General features: G+C 37.4%; 1 protein-coding gene across 1 annotated transcript in view; it reads right to left on the bottom strand.

The window, feature by feature from the left end:
- Nucleotides 1–16,359, bottom strand: part of DOCK3 (dedicator of cytokinesis 3) — a 206,776-nt gene that overhangs the window by 30,571 nt on the left and 159,846 nt on the right. The window contains 11 exon segments of the mRNA XM_050904891.1: nucleotides 1,658–1,806; nucleotides 2,516–2,609; nucleotides 3,101–3,161; nucleotides 4,955–5,050; nucleotides 5,171–5,197; nucleotides 7,080–7,165; nucleotides 9,789–9,937; nucleotides 12,339–12,397; nucleotides 12,675–12,775; nucleotides 13,714–13,789; nucleotides 15,366–15,460. Of these exon segments, the coding sequence (XP_050760848.1) occupies nucleotides 1,658–1,806; nucleotides 2,516–2,609; nucleotides 3,101–3,161; nucleotides 4,955–5,050; nucleotides 5,171–5,197; nucleotides 7,080–7,165; nucleotides 9,789–9,937; nucleotides 12,339–12,397; nucleotides 12,675–12,775; nucleotides 13,714–13,789; nucleotides 15,366–15,460 (993 nt within the window).

Raw genomic sequence — 16,359 nt, 5'->3', positions numbered from 1 at the left:
TTAGTGGAAGATGCCAGGAGCAGCATGAGAAACTTAACTCTAGAAATGCAACTGAAGGACACAGAACAACAAATTCCGCTCTTCAGGACCTGAGGAGGGACCGTCTTAGGGTAGTGCAGATAGAAACTACCAGACACAAGTTGAGGGAAGCAAGTTTCTTCCATTCCCTGAGCTGTTCCCTGTTACACAGCAACAGAAAGAGTGCTGAAAAGCAGCAGGAGGATTTGGCTTCTCAGCATCTTTCACTTCCAGTCTGAGTGACATACACACTGCTTAAGTGGATTATTTAGTCATTCAGCTACCATTTATAATAAAGGAGGATTAAAATACAAAGTCAAGTAACTCCAAAAACATCCAGTGGGGAAAAAATCCTCAAGAGGTGGTTAATACTTTATAATCTGTGAGAAGTTTTATAGTGAAATTACATCCGTCAGGTTTTTACTCCCCTTCAGTGCATATATGGATTGCCTGGTTTTGTCAAAAATACAGGCTCACTTGTTTTACATAGTCTCTCTATCATCTTTATCTAGTCAGACAGTACAGTACTGCAATATTTGCACAAGTCAGTAATTAATTTTTTATTATGCAGTCTGAAAAACCCTGAAAATTTCTGAAACTAAAAAAGAGAACCATATGCAGTATTATTACCAAAGAACAATTCTGCCAAACCCCCCCCCCCAACTTCTTAATTAATCACTTCCTTATAAATAGGCCATTTCTTTCTACACACAGGAATCTGACTTCCTTTTGCAGGTTCTGTAGAGAACGTCTCTGCCATATGCAACTTTCTATTATCAGGGCTAGGAAAGAATTATCTGGAATGGCCACCCCATATGAACCAAATCACATTTGTATTTAATGCCACTGTCAGTGCCATCACAGGCAAAAACAACCCTGAGGTGCACACACAGACATTATCTTCCAATAATATAAGCTGTAGGAATTTTTCTAGAGAAGGGAAAAATTTGAAAATATTCTGACAGATGATATCACTTTTAAGGTTCACCTCTGAAATGTTCCCAAAACACCGTGACACAAGGGACTATAACACCTACGTCTGCAGTAATTTAAAAAAATTATTGTAGGAAAAACATACTGAATATGTGAAATTGAAATGCATTGATATTCTTCTTGTGCAATGGATGGAACTGCACTTTAATTGAAAGCCACTTTAAAATAACAGTGACACTGAAAAGCCTTAAATCTTTTTTAATAAAGGGACTCCTACAGTGCATTGCCTGCCATTTACTTCTATAGGTTAGAAACAAAACAAATCCTGAAGTGAGTCATAACACAGCAATTTGCATAGACAATTACAAAATGCAATCCCGCCCCCCAAAAGCTAAGGAACTGGCATTCATACAGCTTTCTGCCATATCAGGTGATCCGAAGTTTGGCTTAAAGGTATAAAAATGTTTTGGTGTTTTTCCTGTTGGCCTACCTAAACTAGTTCCAAATGTTATGCATAATGAAATACCCATATCCATTTTCTCATCTGTTTTTTCGTCCAGAGAACCAAGAAGCAATTTGTCAAGTTATAAAACCTTTTGATACAAATTTACTTCCAGACTACTGAACTGAGATGATAGGCTTGCAAGCCCTAAGCAAGTCAGGAAAAGGGAAGGAAGCTGCTGGAAGAGAGAAGAAGTTGGCATACCTTCCCTTTGTTGAAGTAATGGATAATCTTACGGCACAGACCTTCCTTACGTTGCCACTCTGACTGAGATGGATAATGCAGGAACTCTCTCAGAGGTCTGTCCTCCCACTGAAGCAACTCACAGTACAAAAGCAAAGTAAATGCAGCCTCTGTTGGAAATGCAATTATTGAACACTGAATCAATGACAACACATAAATACAGCCAATAGGTTGGAAGGTCACTAGACCTGCTTCTTAAACAGTCTGGAATTTCTGATTTACGATTTGAGAAAAAATTCTGAAGCCTTAGATGCTCATTAAATTATTCAATTACTTAAAATAGCAGCACAAAGCTGTTTCCTACAAACCTGATTTTTAGGTACAAATCTGTCAAGTTTCTTTTACTAGCTACTTCATTTAAACACACTGTCAGATATTCAGATATGTAACTAGATTTGGGGCCTGCAGCTGTAAACAGAGCTTGGACAACACACAATACAGTCTATACGCTTTCTAAGTGCTCCCTAAATACTACAATGCAAGGAAATATGGCAAATGATAATATAACGGTGGTTTTGTGATTTTAATTGTCCTCTAATTTTGATTCCACTGTGTGATTTTTTTGATCAGTGTTCCTCATTCAACACTTTAATGTAAAATTTGGGGTGTAATGGAATAGTCATATGGTTGTGTGGGCATAGACATATATTATTTCACTTGAGGGAATGAGCTGGACCTCAGCTTCTTATCTTCCCAACTGCCATAACTGATTATACAATTTTTTTCCAAAAGAATGAACCAGATGTTAGAGTATAACATTGGGAGAGTCAAAAATGTTCACCAGGATTTCAAGCAGACCCCATATGATGTCTTACTAACCTGTATAGTTCTCAGCCTGTAAGTGCATGTCACACAGCTTGTGGATATAGCGGATGTACATCTCTTCCTTGTTAATTTCAGATTTGTAGAAATTCTGTTGAAGAAAAAAAGAGAGTTGTTATTCTTATGGAGACTCTTCCTTCATTCAAGACAATCAGTAGCATCTGTGTATGTATAAAGGTATTGAAAAGAGAATACATTATTAGTGTAAAAGAAAAGTAATTCTTTTCACATTCACACCGATTTAACCCACTAATTGTATCGTGTCATGATTTTTTTCAAAATGAAGGTAGTCAAAAGCTGAAAGAAAAGGTGAGAGAGGTTGTAGAACCTCTGTCACAGGGATACTCAGAACTCAGCTGGACAAGGCCCTGAGGAACCTGACCTATTTGGCCCTGCTTTAAGCAGAGTGTTGGACCAGAGACCTCCAGGGTATCCTCACAATCCCCGTCGTTCTGCTCTGTCATCCCAGTGCTCAGATTCTGAAGCTACGCTTGCCTGACACAGATTCCTGTCCCAACCTTTCCCGTCCCAGTTTCGTCAACATTGCACAGTATCACAAAGAGATAAAGGAAACATCTTTACCATGAGGTTAACAGTGCAGCCGATTTTCTTGTTTTCTGTTTCATCTCCTTTCATACAGTCCCTAAGAAAGCAGAACAATGTTGAAACATACATCTGCAAAAAAAGTCCTTTTAAAATAAATTTGAAGCTATCTTATCCTCCAGTTTCCTTGGATCACAAACAACAGTTAATCATATACTTTATTTTATAAAGTTCCTCTAGGAAAAATTTCCATATTATGGCTTAAATGATATGAGAACTGAGTGTCCTCTTACATGTCTGCATCTGAGAACGAACACCTGAAATGACTGCTACTTCATTTCTTACAAGAATCTGAACAAAAAATCAGATAATAGTGGCCAAAATCATCTGAACGAAAGATCTACTATAAAAGTGAAGAACTATTATTTATCCAGATGTAAATGTTTAGTGGTTTCCAAGTCAAAGGATTAGCTTTCATAAATTCAGCTGTCCAATGTAGTGTTGGCACGCTGAAACATAGAACCTGAGTAATTTAGACGAGATTACTAACTTTTTTTATAGGTAAGTTAAATCACAAAATTTATCTTTAGTTTCTGGAATATTTTAGAAATTATTTCTATTCAAGCAGTACAAAAAGTTAAAGGCTTCCGAAATTACTAATCTTGACTTGAGACAGTCACATTCATTTGTGAAAAAGAGACAAAATTTTTAAAGCAGTGACACAGCAAACTGTCTTGAGAACTACTGTGTCAACTAACTGGCAGCTGGACTCCAAGAGATGCCTGTGTATTTCCAAATTCCGATGCAGTTCCCTGTTCTGTTCTGCTCTGGGAATGAAAAAATCTGTTGTGTATTAAAAATCAGTTAAAAACTGGTATCTGTTCTGCAATTAGGCATGAAAATGTGTATCTGTGTATCAAAGTTGTGTTGATAGCAAATTTCATTTAAAAAAAAAATCAGCTCCCTTGCATTTCCTTTAAATGTGTCTCAGATGCCTGGTCTTGCATAGTAGCTGTACAGCAGCTGTTGTCAGAAAACAAACAGGAGATTGGATCAAACTGGTAAGGGTAACAAAAAGAGCAAACTAAAAAGCACAGAAAAGGATTTGGGATTGCAGACTACCCAGCCTAGTCACAGGTTTTCACCTATAATGAGCAGCAGCAGCAGAAAAAAATTATTTGAACTCTTGTCAGTAGGCTAAAGATAGAAATATTTGGAGCAGTTCTATATAGTTTCAAATTGTCTATCATGCCATAAAAACAGCTCTGAGAGTGTGTGTGTGTATATATGTGTGTGTGTGTATATATATATGAAGTGAAAATACTTTCTTGTAACTGAATCAAAGCTCAGCTGTATTGACACAATAGTCCTGCAAACTTCAGTCTAAAACTAAACAAAGGATGCCTAATTTATAGTGGAGTCTTGCACACATGAGTCACCAGCTGACATGTCAGACTTTCCTCAGATGACAAGTTTTCCAACCCTGCATGTCTAGATGAGGCATTCAGCACATCTTGGTTCAGTGAGGCATTTGAGATCATTCTTGCATTTAGCACCTATTTTGCTGAATTAGGTGAGATCATTTAAATGATAGCAGGAATTAATCGTTTAGCAACCTGAATAAACTTTAGTACAAAACTACGAATTAAAAAATGTCTTCGTCTTTGCTATTACCAGGAATGAGCATACAAGAATGAGAATTAGGGCTCTAGAGGTGAGGATTTAGGATTTTTGCTCAGAACCCAGCAGCAATGAGTTAGGCTTGCTTACATAATACTTGCCATCAGAGAAGCATGCAGCTTGATAAACAATAAAAATATTCCCTGTAGAAAAGAAATTTGATACTACCTCTTTACAAACTTCTTAGAATATATTACTGTTGTTGCCAGATACCTATAGTCAAGCAGACGCTCCATGAGACGAGTAACTGATGTAACAAAAGAGATTCCAGTCTCCCGCCACGTTTCCTGCTCAATCTTCTCCAGCAAACTGTTTGGAGATGGAAAGACAGCAGATGAGGCTTCCAGGGAAATGGTGTAGTGCATGCGGACAGCTGTGGACAACTTGGTTTCTCCCTCATAAAACAAATTCATAGAATTACTCTCTTACCTGGGATAAGGCCCAAAGAGCTGGGTTCTACTCCAGGCAGCATGAAGCAAAGACAAGGAAATTACAGAATTGACAGGAGAAGGAAAAATATCTTCTCGTTGCCATTTAAAATCTATGAAAAAAAGCAATGCTCATGGCAACAGTTGATTCCCACATTATTACCTGTAGCTTAAATACTGCTAACAGCAGTCAGAAGTTGGGAGTCTAAACCTACTGCAAATACCTCTTCTTTGCTCATCCCTACATAAATTTTCGCCTCTAATCAGCAACCAACCAACCAACCTTGAATCACAGTTTATTTAAAGTGTAAATAAATAAAGGCAATCTGTTCCTGCTCAGCAAACTAGACAATAGAGCGAGCATCTCACTGAGACAATTGTGAAGGATGAGAGAAAGCTAGAGCAAGAACACCGAAAATCCTATTTAAAAAGCGAAAAAAGAAAGCAAATTTACATGCTAGTTTCCTGAAACTGGATCTCTGGTCAAAGAACTTGCCACTTCTATACTGGCAAGAGGAAGGAAATTCTGTTGGGTGTCATACATGTCCTCAGAAGAGGCAAACTCTTCTGCACTGGCATGATTTCCAGCTGAGGGAGCCAATTCACATTTCAGCAGTATAGTTGCAACAGTAGAATTCAGGGTCAACTGTTTATTTCACACAGCATTTATTAACTTTGTGGAATTGTTTCCTCAAAGTTCACACTGTTCTCGGTAGCAAATATAAACTAAAAGGTTGTTGGACTTCCAGGCTGTGTTTCTTGGTAATACATCCAGTCACTATCATCTAAAAATAAGTAACAAGCTACGGTCCCTGAATTCTTAATATTTCAGGTAACAAATGTCTTCAACTGGAGCAAAGGAAATGCACAATATTCCTCTTGCCAGATGAACTGAAGGGGAAAGAAAAAAAAAAAGGATAATTTCTTTCCTTTATCCCTGAAATAGACTTATGTTATCTGTACACATAATGTACCAGACTTCCCAAGGCTGAATGTACACAAATCAAAACTGAATACCTTTACATGTTTCCTAAGGATAAGCATACAGGATGGGCAGGCTTATCTATCTTGAAAATGAATGAATGTGCAATTGTAAATTCAGAAATACAAGTATTGGTTCTAGCAAAACAAAGGTTTATGCCTCAAACTGCCAGGATGCTATTGGGGGCCACATAAAATCAGCTGGAATATATGGCTAAAATTCTGCTAATGATCTCTCTGGCTCACTGGAGTATTAAAAGATTTAGGGTTAACTGCTCTGGACTCTCAGAGTTCAAAATAAGTCCTTTTGAAATAAACTAGTATCACTGGAAATGAAATTTGGAGACAGATCACTAATCAAAGATAACTAAGTGGAAAGTCAGATGTAAAGTCTTTAAGTTTATCCCTACGAGTACGGATTTTCGGTGTGAAAGGGAGTGGAAATACAGTGTCATGATGGACTCTGGAGGAAGCAACTTGGAGCTGTTGAGCCAACCAAAACACAACCTTCAAAAATGGGAAGAAGCAAAGGAAAATCTCTTTTGCTCTAACAAGGTCTGACTTTCTAGACAGTACACAGTTTTCTAAACAATCCTAAGGCCATGATTTCACTTATTGCTATGTAAAAAGAAAGGCACTGGCTCCGCTAGCAAATCAATTTTTGATAGGAGGATGATAACTACTTACCTGTGCAGCCTTATATTAGATTTCACAGAAAGAAGACAAAGAAGAATTTAGGTTTTAATATTTTTTTCAGAATTAGAGTGACGTATTTCTATTTCACTGAGCCATGTCATGAAAACCTGCCAGAAAGCCCTTTACTGCTTTCTCTGAAGATCAGCACTGTAGCTGCAGCTGCACAGATCACTACTTTGACTCTTTCAATGACCCTGCACAACACAGAGTGAGCAGAAACTGGCATAGCTTACAGCAGGCTGAAGAGTTCCCTGTAGTTCTCATCACCTTTTCCTTCAGATACCAGGCTGTCCAGCTTATCGATCAACTCAGCTTCCACCTGGATGAAGAAGCAATTGGTTAGAAATTAGCTGTTCATGTAGAAGACAAGAGTTCCAAACACTAGGAAGACTGGAAGAATATTTCATTTCTCATGCCCTGGGGCTGCCCACTTCTATGTGCGAGTGATTTATTTCTCTGTGGTTCGGTTAAATGGACACACTTTTCTCATTTTTCAGTGAAATAGGAGGACTAAAACTAAATTATCCTTTTGTTTATCAGGGTCTAAACGAACATCCCAGGGGAGGTAATGCTGCTTCTTCACAGGAATTTCTGAAGTTTATTCTCTTATCAAATAAATCACTCAGACACACTTTCTGTGAACCAGTATATTGGATAAACTATATCCTGTACTGTAACAGAATATCCACGCAGAGAAGCTAGTTCATGGCATGATCGCCACTGGTCTGCTTGTGATGGTTCTGCTGGTAGGTAATTCATTTCCAGTCATCCAGGCATCATTACATTGGAAGATTATTTGTTCATTAAACCCAGTTTTGTCAAGCCTCTCTATGATTATATGACGCATTTTGTTTTCACACTTCTGTAAAGGGCCACAACAGTATCATGATGTTTCTCTTCCCTTACAAAGGTTTTGAATATGTATTCATTTCCCCCTCAGTCCAATACGTCCTATTATCAAGTTTGATATCAGATATTCCCATAAAATTGATTCAAGCGCAGAAATCAATGTATCTAACATTAAACAAAACAATTTCATGTAGTCTTGGAAATCTTGTAGAAAACATACTTTCAGTACTAATGAAGACAGAGGTTCCTAAAGGTTGAAACTGTTTGTAGAAATATGACCTGTTTTTATTTAAAGACAAGCATAGTTTGAGTTTCTTTGTTTTTCAACTGCCAAACTGCAAAGGAAGTAAAGATGAGAAGGAAAAGCAAAGCACCCAGTGGCACACAAATGGAGTTGGTGCTCTTGTTGCTGAGATCATTAAAGGGAGACCTGATTTAGTCCATGAATCAGACTGCATTGTTATCCAGTATCGCTGAAAAAATAACCTTGTTAAAACATGAGCTACTGAAGAAAATAAAAAAAGGGCTTGAAAATGAATTTCCAGGATTTTTATATTTTCTGACAACCAATTTAATATTCAAAAAGTAAAGAGAAGCTCAAAATTAAAAAAACCCTACCCTCTCTTTGCTTGTGATCTACAATGACTTGACAGAAATCAGTAATGCATCTGACCGGCTGTCTAGCATTATACTGGACAACAAATAACTTCCTGGTTCCAGCAGCTAGTGTTAATAAGGTTTAATACATCTTGTGCTATTTAACTATTTATTTCATTCTCACTAATACAGATGATCATTCAGTCTTTAATCTTAGAAAGTTACGATATATGCTTCATAAAACAGTGTGGAAGTTTGCTCCACAGGTAATTTAAGAAATGTTCTTGGAGCTCTAGTTTAGAATACATTAGTGAGTATAAAAATCACATGAAGATTATGAAGAGTTCATCTTGATACAGAAAGTATAAACAGGTCCAGAAACTTGAAGGTGACTGTAGGTACTTAGAACTGTAAATGCCAGAGCAGGGACTGTTCTATTGTTATGCTAAAACAAGCAAAAAGAGGACCATGATGAAATGCTACTACTAATAATAGTAGTAAATAGTAATAATCAAGGGAGTTGAAGAGAAAGAAAAACGTAAGCTCCTGGTAAAACTTTTCTACACAGCCTTTAATAGGTCAGGTTATGGGAAAGGTCTGTTATTCTCCTGGAACGATAGATTAGATCTGGCATTTTAATGAGTGTGTGGATAATAAATAGTCACATGAATTATGATAATTTAAATAAAAGGATTTACTACTTCAGAGCACTTATCTGCAGATACTTGCCCCCAGTATTGCCCCAAACACAATGACAATGAAGCACACTCATCTGAGGATCCAGTCCAAACTGATCCTTCATTATTAATACTTTGCACTTCAGGGATCTGTTTTGCAGTGGAAAATTTAAGCAATTCTCTGACCATGACTGGGCAACAAAATGACAAAGACTCCTCTCCCTGTTTTGCAGTCAGGGCTCACAGCAGGTGGAAACTACAGAACTGTTGTTGGGCATAACCATTCCAGGATTGCTGCTACAATTTCTTAAAAATTATACAGCCACAAAGTCTGTTTCAAAGCATGGCATAATTACTTAATTATACAATACCACTTTCTAGCTGGAAATTGAAGACACAGAAGCAAAGATCACTGTTTTCACAAATACTGGCTAAATCTTTACATCTCCATTTTTGGTTCTCAGTCTGACCCATTTAATGGTTGACTAATAATCTAAGTGAAACCAATGGGAGCAGTGAGAGCCCAGCACTTAAAAAATTCTTTTCCTCATCTCCGACGTGATGAGCACATCGCTCCTCTTCTTTATGTTCATGGGAAATGTAGCTGGCTGTGAAGTGCACTGTTTAAATAACCTTGCGAGTCTTGTAATAGTTTTGTGAATTATGCTTCAAATGTTCTGTTTTTATACATTTACATGACAACATCGTCTTCACAATCAGAAACGGATCAACAGATACAAACTCCTTGCTTCCAGCTGGACATTGCAGATAGACAGAGCAAGAAAAAGAAAACTGCAAATGCTTGGGAAGCGACTTCACCTGTTTGAAGTTGCCATTCTTTCTCTGCTCCCAGTCCATCATGTCATGGAAGATAGGGATCATGATATTGCGGACTTCTGGTTGTGGAACAAGTGTAACACCAAGAAAGGGGCCAATCATTCCCGGAATAAAGTGAATCTTATGCTCACCTGTACAACACAAAGCAACTGTAATTAAATAAAAGCCTTCGTTATCTGTCACTGAGAAAACGGGGGAACCCCTACAATAATGACATACACAGAGTAGTAGGCATGAGCATTAGAAAAGCAAACACATTCTTTTCCTGAAAGGACTGGAAAAACAGTATTTGCTGTACACCATTCCTTGCAAAGTCTCTAAGAGCATTTTTAATTTCACTGTGAAAGCCTTCAGCAAAAATTGTCAGTGCATTTTACTTGCAAAGGAATTCAAACTACCAGAAATAACCAAACTAAAACATACTAACTAGGGGGAAAAGAGGCCACAGATACTTCTAATTTATGAAGAAAAAGATTTTGAAAGGGCTGGTAAGAACAATTGTATTTAATAGAACATACTTTGATTTCATAAAACTACAGAGCTCTTCATCCTCAGTGCTACGGAAGTCTCAATTTTGTAACTGACCTTGACTTAGGACCAAATTGCATTGCTTCTCAGCAACAGAAACCCAAGGCATTTTGCTAACAATCTCTTCTGTGGCATGCTTACTGGGCAGTCGCAGAGAATAAATCAAGATAGCCATATCTGGAACAACATTCAGTGATAAGTATCTGTATCTACATATCTAGAATGGGCTTCTCACTTCTCATTTGAATTTGTCTAGCACCATTTTCTGGTTATTTGATCTCTGTTATATTGGAGAGCCTTCTGTTCTCCACACAGATGCTTAGAAACTGTGATCGAGTGTGGCTGTATCATCTTAGTTGTGCAAGACGGGTCAGGCTTATTCAGTATTTTATAATAAGGTGTTTTCTTACTTCTGTAGTCATCTTCCTGACTGTTCTCTGAACTCATCCAACTTGTCTTTGGTTTTTTCTTTTGGTTGGTTTGTCTGTTTTTTTGCTTTTTTTTTTTGAGCTGTAAAAAGCAGGACTGGGCAAGCTATTCCAGAATCAAGTGCACTTATGAAAAAACTGTGGCAGCAATATCATCCCTCTTCTCTTACTCAAGATTCTTATATATTTTCTCAAAGATTATGGTATGTTTTTTACTCATGGCGTTTTACAGGTAGCTCCCATTCAGCTGATTATCACCATGATACATTTGTAGTCTTTGTTCTCTTGCATAGCACTCCTACCTATATTCCTACAAATAAAATGTTCATATTTGGCTTTTTGAATATATTGCTTGCAGCCACATTATCAAGTTATGCAATCTGATTTGTATCATTCCTTTTGCCCGCTTAATGATTTACCTTTTCTCAGAACCTTGTATTATCTGTGATCTCTATCAGCAAACATTTTTTTATTTTTCTCTAGAATACTATATGCTTCCTTTGTCCTCAGACATTTCCATAGGTATTCATTTTTGGCCCCTGATGGACACAGGATACTGGCCTAGCTGGACTTGCTCTGATGCAGTACAGATGTTATTTGGCTCTTCTGTTAATAAAGTCCTGAATTACCTAAACCCAAGACTGCTGCAGCACACTTCTAAAAGCGCAAGGCCTAGATGAAAAACCTCCATTTACCTTTTGAGACCTGTGGCAAGATATATTTTTCCCCATTTTGTAACATGCTTAATTTCTTAATCAAAATATATAGGAAAAGGTCAAATGAATTGCAGAAGTTGAAATTTTATCACGAACCTTGCGTTATTGTGGACAGGGCTTTTGTGGGTTTTGGTTTGGGTTTTCTCTTTTGTTTTTTATTTTATTTTTTCTTTTTAAAGTAATAATGTAGAATTTGTTATGCATACTAGATACCTGAAGACACCAAAACAGAAGCTTTACTGTATGCCACTTCTGGGCTTTATTATCAAACACACATAGCTATGGTTTAGTGGTGGACTTAGCAGTGTTAGGTTTATGGTTGGACTCCATGATCTTAAGTGTCTTTTCCAACCTAAATGATTCTATGATTCTATAATTTTGAATCATGACAACTTTGGCTTTTGAATCGTCTAGAAAATTATGAAGTTGGTTATAGCTGTGAAAATTTAAATTTCTGCTTTACAGCCATGGATCAGACAAAAGTCAGAGAGTAACAGTATATCTCCATATGAACCTGACTGCAGCACAGTTTGAAGGGATTAGAAAAAGCTGATTTTATATTTGCAAATACATAAAAACTGTCACTGATGTGTCAAAACAACCAAACCCTGCCACTGTCACATTTGAGAAGAGAGCATTCAAATTCATAGGAATGTATTATTTCAAATTAAAAAAAAATATGATGAGACAGTGTGGAAGAGAGTTTTTGGTGGGAGAAGAGAAGTGCTTCCTGGTTTTACAACTCTTAAGAGAAACTAAGTATTCTGTGATGCTACAAAAAGTTTAAAAAAAAAAAATTCCAACAGAAAGTCGGGGTTACTTTGGCTTTGGTTGTTAGGACAGAGAAGGAGGAGACATACCCAGGTTCTGCCACATGCTGAAGAGCTCATATGCCATCATCACTCTCATATCGCCGTATCTGAAAGAGAGGAGGATAGACAACTGCCTAATGGAACAAAAACTGGCAAGGCAGCAATGTTAAAAAAAATAAAATCAAACTCACATTTAAGTCAATATAAGAATATCAAACAACTCGACTAATCACTGAACACTGTATTAGGAGATCTACTTATTTATTTCCCAAGCATTTCCACATCCCAAGTTCCATGATAAATCACAGGGACTTGGGGTAGAAAAAGAAGTCTCATTTTTGAGGTGGCAGAAAAGGCTGGGAACCCAACAAAACATGTTCTTACTTATCCAGAATCTTCTTCCTCTTTGCTGGTGTGGCATTTTCTAGTTGGAGACTTGGCTGATTTATAAACAAAACTGCCAGGCTGAAATAAGAGTTCCACACCTGTGACACAGGAAGGAAGTTTTATAACATTACACTCCAAGGAGAAAGTTTTAAACAAGTGTAGGAAGACGTATGTTCCTTTATATGTAGAGTCAGACTGTTTCTTTTTGTAATCAAGACGTAACTTAATCAATATGTATCTTAACTATTGAGATACTAAACTCTTAAGGATACCAATGGATTAGTTAAAACCTGGTAGGAACTAAAATTAAAAACCCCTAGAAGGTAATGCCACTGGGCTTTCCTCTTAGCACCAGAGTTCAAAAATGAATAAACTTGGTGACTTCAGCGAAGTTTTAAATTGTTTTTTTCCGTAGGCTAAACAGATTTTATCCCTCATGGATCCCCAGAGATCACATTATATCATGAATGACAGCCCTCTAATTTAGTCAGTTTTCCCAAAGAAATGAGGCTTTTGCCATCATGCTGTGTGTACATGTGCCTAGGTACACGTCTGGCAGCTTTTCCTTAGTAACGCTGAACTTGTTGCCCATTTTCAACTACATCAGACATAGGGAAAACACCCGGTAAGATACTGTGTTCCTCCAAGTTTTAAGTCAACAGCCAGAAAGAGAGACCTCTGGGAGAGGAAGATCGTGAATGCCCCAACTTCAGGAAAAGCATTGCCTGAGTTTACATTTTATTAGCCATGAATCTGTAAGGCAGCATGCTTCATTAGCTCCACTGCTTATGAAGAGACTTGTTTCCTTTATGAGGGGCTCAATTTTCTTGATTTGATCTCACAGTGTATCTGTTCTACTTCCCCTCAATTCCACAGCAGATTCAAATTCCTGTCTTTTATCAGTTAGGTTGTGTTCCTCATAGATACTCAATGAAATGCTGCAAATATAATCAGCTAATGTAGAGAATAGCTCTTGTTCCTTTGTTACTGCTACTTTAAAAAGATGTCATAACATTTTCTGAGTATCGATTCTTACTTTAAAATCAAAGTCCGTTTCCGTGAAATTCTTATGCAGTGCAGAAGACAGGTACTGAACTGTTGTAACTATGATACTGCAGTCAAAAACAAAAAAAAGAGAACAAAAAAAGAACATTTGAATCTGGAGTATAACATATTACAGTGGTTTGTGGTCCTGATTTTACTACAAGTACAGAGACGAGCGTTCTTCTTGTAATCACTGCTAGATTTGCATAAAAGTCACCTATCTTTCTATGTTTTAATAAACAATTTGTACTAAGTGATACAAGATTAAGAATTTTCATCATTATTCTAACTTTTGGAATTTACACAGGAGCACTTAAAATCCTGTCTGTTTTGCATGGCTGGGCCATATTACCTCCAGTGAAACGAAAGAATACACCCATCTTCCTCCTCTTTTAAGCAGAAAGATTTTTTTTTTTCCCCAGAGAAGAGCAACTCGAAAGTTTGAGCTATTTTCATTCTTGGCTATACAATGGTCCTTTATCTGGCTCACACTTCAACTCAAGATATGTGTGAGTATTTTGCCAATTCTGGATTCCTGGTGGTTTTTTGTAGGTGGCTAAATACACCTTAGTGAAAGGCAATCAAGGCACGCGATAAATTCAGGAATTAATAAATAGCATGTAGATAAGGCAACAATAGTATCAAAAGAGACAGCACATCTCTGATGCACAGGCAAGCAATGCTTCCAGTAACACTGCTAAACATACCTATCAGTCTAAAGGTTTATGGCAAAATTATGCCAAAGGGAACTTGGTAACCTACAGCATCTGAGGTAACTACTCTTTCATGTGGGTTTTTCTTTTCTTAAAGAACTTCATTTAATCTTTGCACTTGAAATACTGAAATCCACTTCTTTCACTTTTCATTAGCGCGGTGAACTCGCAGAGCATACAGCTCAGCTGAGCAGTCAGCCTTTAGGTAAACTTCTGTGGTGTCTTGTAATGGGAACCCCTCCAGTGTCAGTTAGTCAGTAGTAATTCTATCACTAGTTTATCTAAAGAAACCAGTAAATAATTCCAGCCACTCTGTGTTCATCACACTGCTGCCATTCCAAACAGCATAGTACTTAACCCATCAGAAGCAAGAAAATTAGGTAAAATTAAGCATTAAAATGGTAGATGACAACTTAATTGAGAAATAACTCTGTATGTAATGCACTTGGTGTCATCGCTAGAGTCTGCTCCTCCTTTTCTAAAATAACTGAGTCCTCCTCCTAGGTAGGTTAAGGAGTGATGTTTGTGGGAAGAAACAGACGTTTGATGTAGTAATTTACTGAGAAAGGGACTTGAGAGGCCTGCCTGTTAATACCAGTTGGTATGGGTAGCTGTTCCTTGCCCTGTGTTATGATAGCTGCTGTGCCACTCTTAGCCTCAATGCAGCCACTTCAGCTTTGGGTGTAAACTTTTAACTCTTTGATACCTGTGCATACTGGTAGAGTTTAAGAAACAGAATGAATACAGAAGTCCCAGTTCAGTCGAGAGTGTTAAATAACTGCAGAATGAGGATGAGCACTCCAGAATTCCTGTCTTGATCACCACATCTCAGTCTGACGAAACACACTGCATCACAGGTTTTAACTGCCCAGCCGAGGAGAAAAAATTCCAATATAGAATGTCAACAGTTGATACCTGCTTCTCTACTTACTTGCTGGTGAGCAACCTCATCACCATCCAGTCTCGAGGAAAGACACTCATTTTCATCAGGTTCCGAAATACACAGAAAATCTTCAGGAGGAACTCCTGTCACATAGGGAAAAAAATGTAAAAAAAATCACCAGCAGCTGCAGATTAATCTATTTTCTTGATTATAAGAAAGACAATTAAGCTAAGTGTGCTCCACTTGAGCTTTGTGTTACTAGGCCATTCACCTGAAAACATGGAAACAACATATATTGGGATATGGCTCTATCCATTTTGTACGCATCTAGTATGTACTAAACAAGTTGCAGCTGTCTTTTAACTTCTACAGTGAGATGAAAAACTTCCTCATGTGCATAACTGTATATGACTTCTCATATTATCATCCAGAGTTCCAGAGTCAATTTGCAGCTATTTTCAAACATACTGGAATCATAATAATTTATTTATGCATTCATTTAATTAATGTGTCTGTCCAAATTTCTTTGCAATTATGTCACAAATTAGACAAAAAACCACACACCCAAGCCCAATAAAACTCCTACATACGCTTTTTAAAATAGTAACAGAAAAACCCATTTTGGGCAATATGCATCAGAAAAGATCTCTTAAACGCATTCAGCTGAATATCTGCTTTCCAAAAAAATCCCCAAACCTGAAGAGATTTCTGTTTTTTGACTACCTGCACCTCTATATGTCTATAAAGAACAACCGCAAGGATAAAACATGCCAAGTTATTGGCCTTGCAAACTATGATTTTGTTGTTCTGTTTTTCTTCTACACAAAACCAAGATAGCACAGAAAGCGGCAGTGCAAGGTTTCTCCAAAACTGCCCTACCATTATGCCTTAATGGGGGGTGGGGGGCAATACCTTGCTGTAACTGAGCTAAGAGTATAGCATCAGAAGCTCCTTGACTTTTGGCCTCATTTTGGCCTACATGTAACAGTGGTAAGTGAACATAATGCCTTTCCATCCAAAAAAAAGTATTGGAAATATTATT

This window comes from Gymnogyps californianus, chromosome 13 (assembly GCF_018139145.2).
Source record: "Gymnogyps californianus isolate 813 chromosome 13, ASM1813914v2, whole genome shotgun sequence".
Lineage (NCBI taxonomy): Eukaryota > Metazoa > Chordata > Aves > Accipitriformes > Cathartidae > Gymnogyps > Gymnogyps californianus.
Note: the sequence above shows the minus strand (reverse complement) of the source record. Positions and strands in the feature narration are given on the sequence as shown.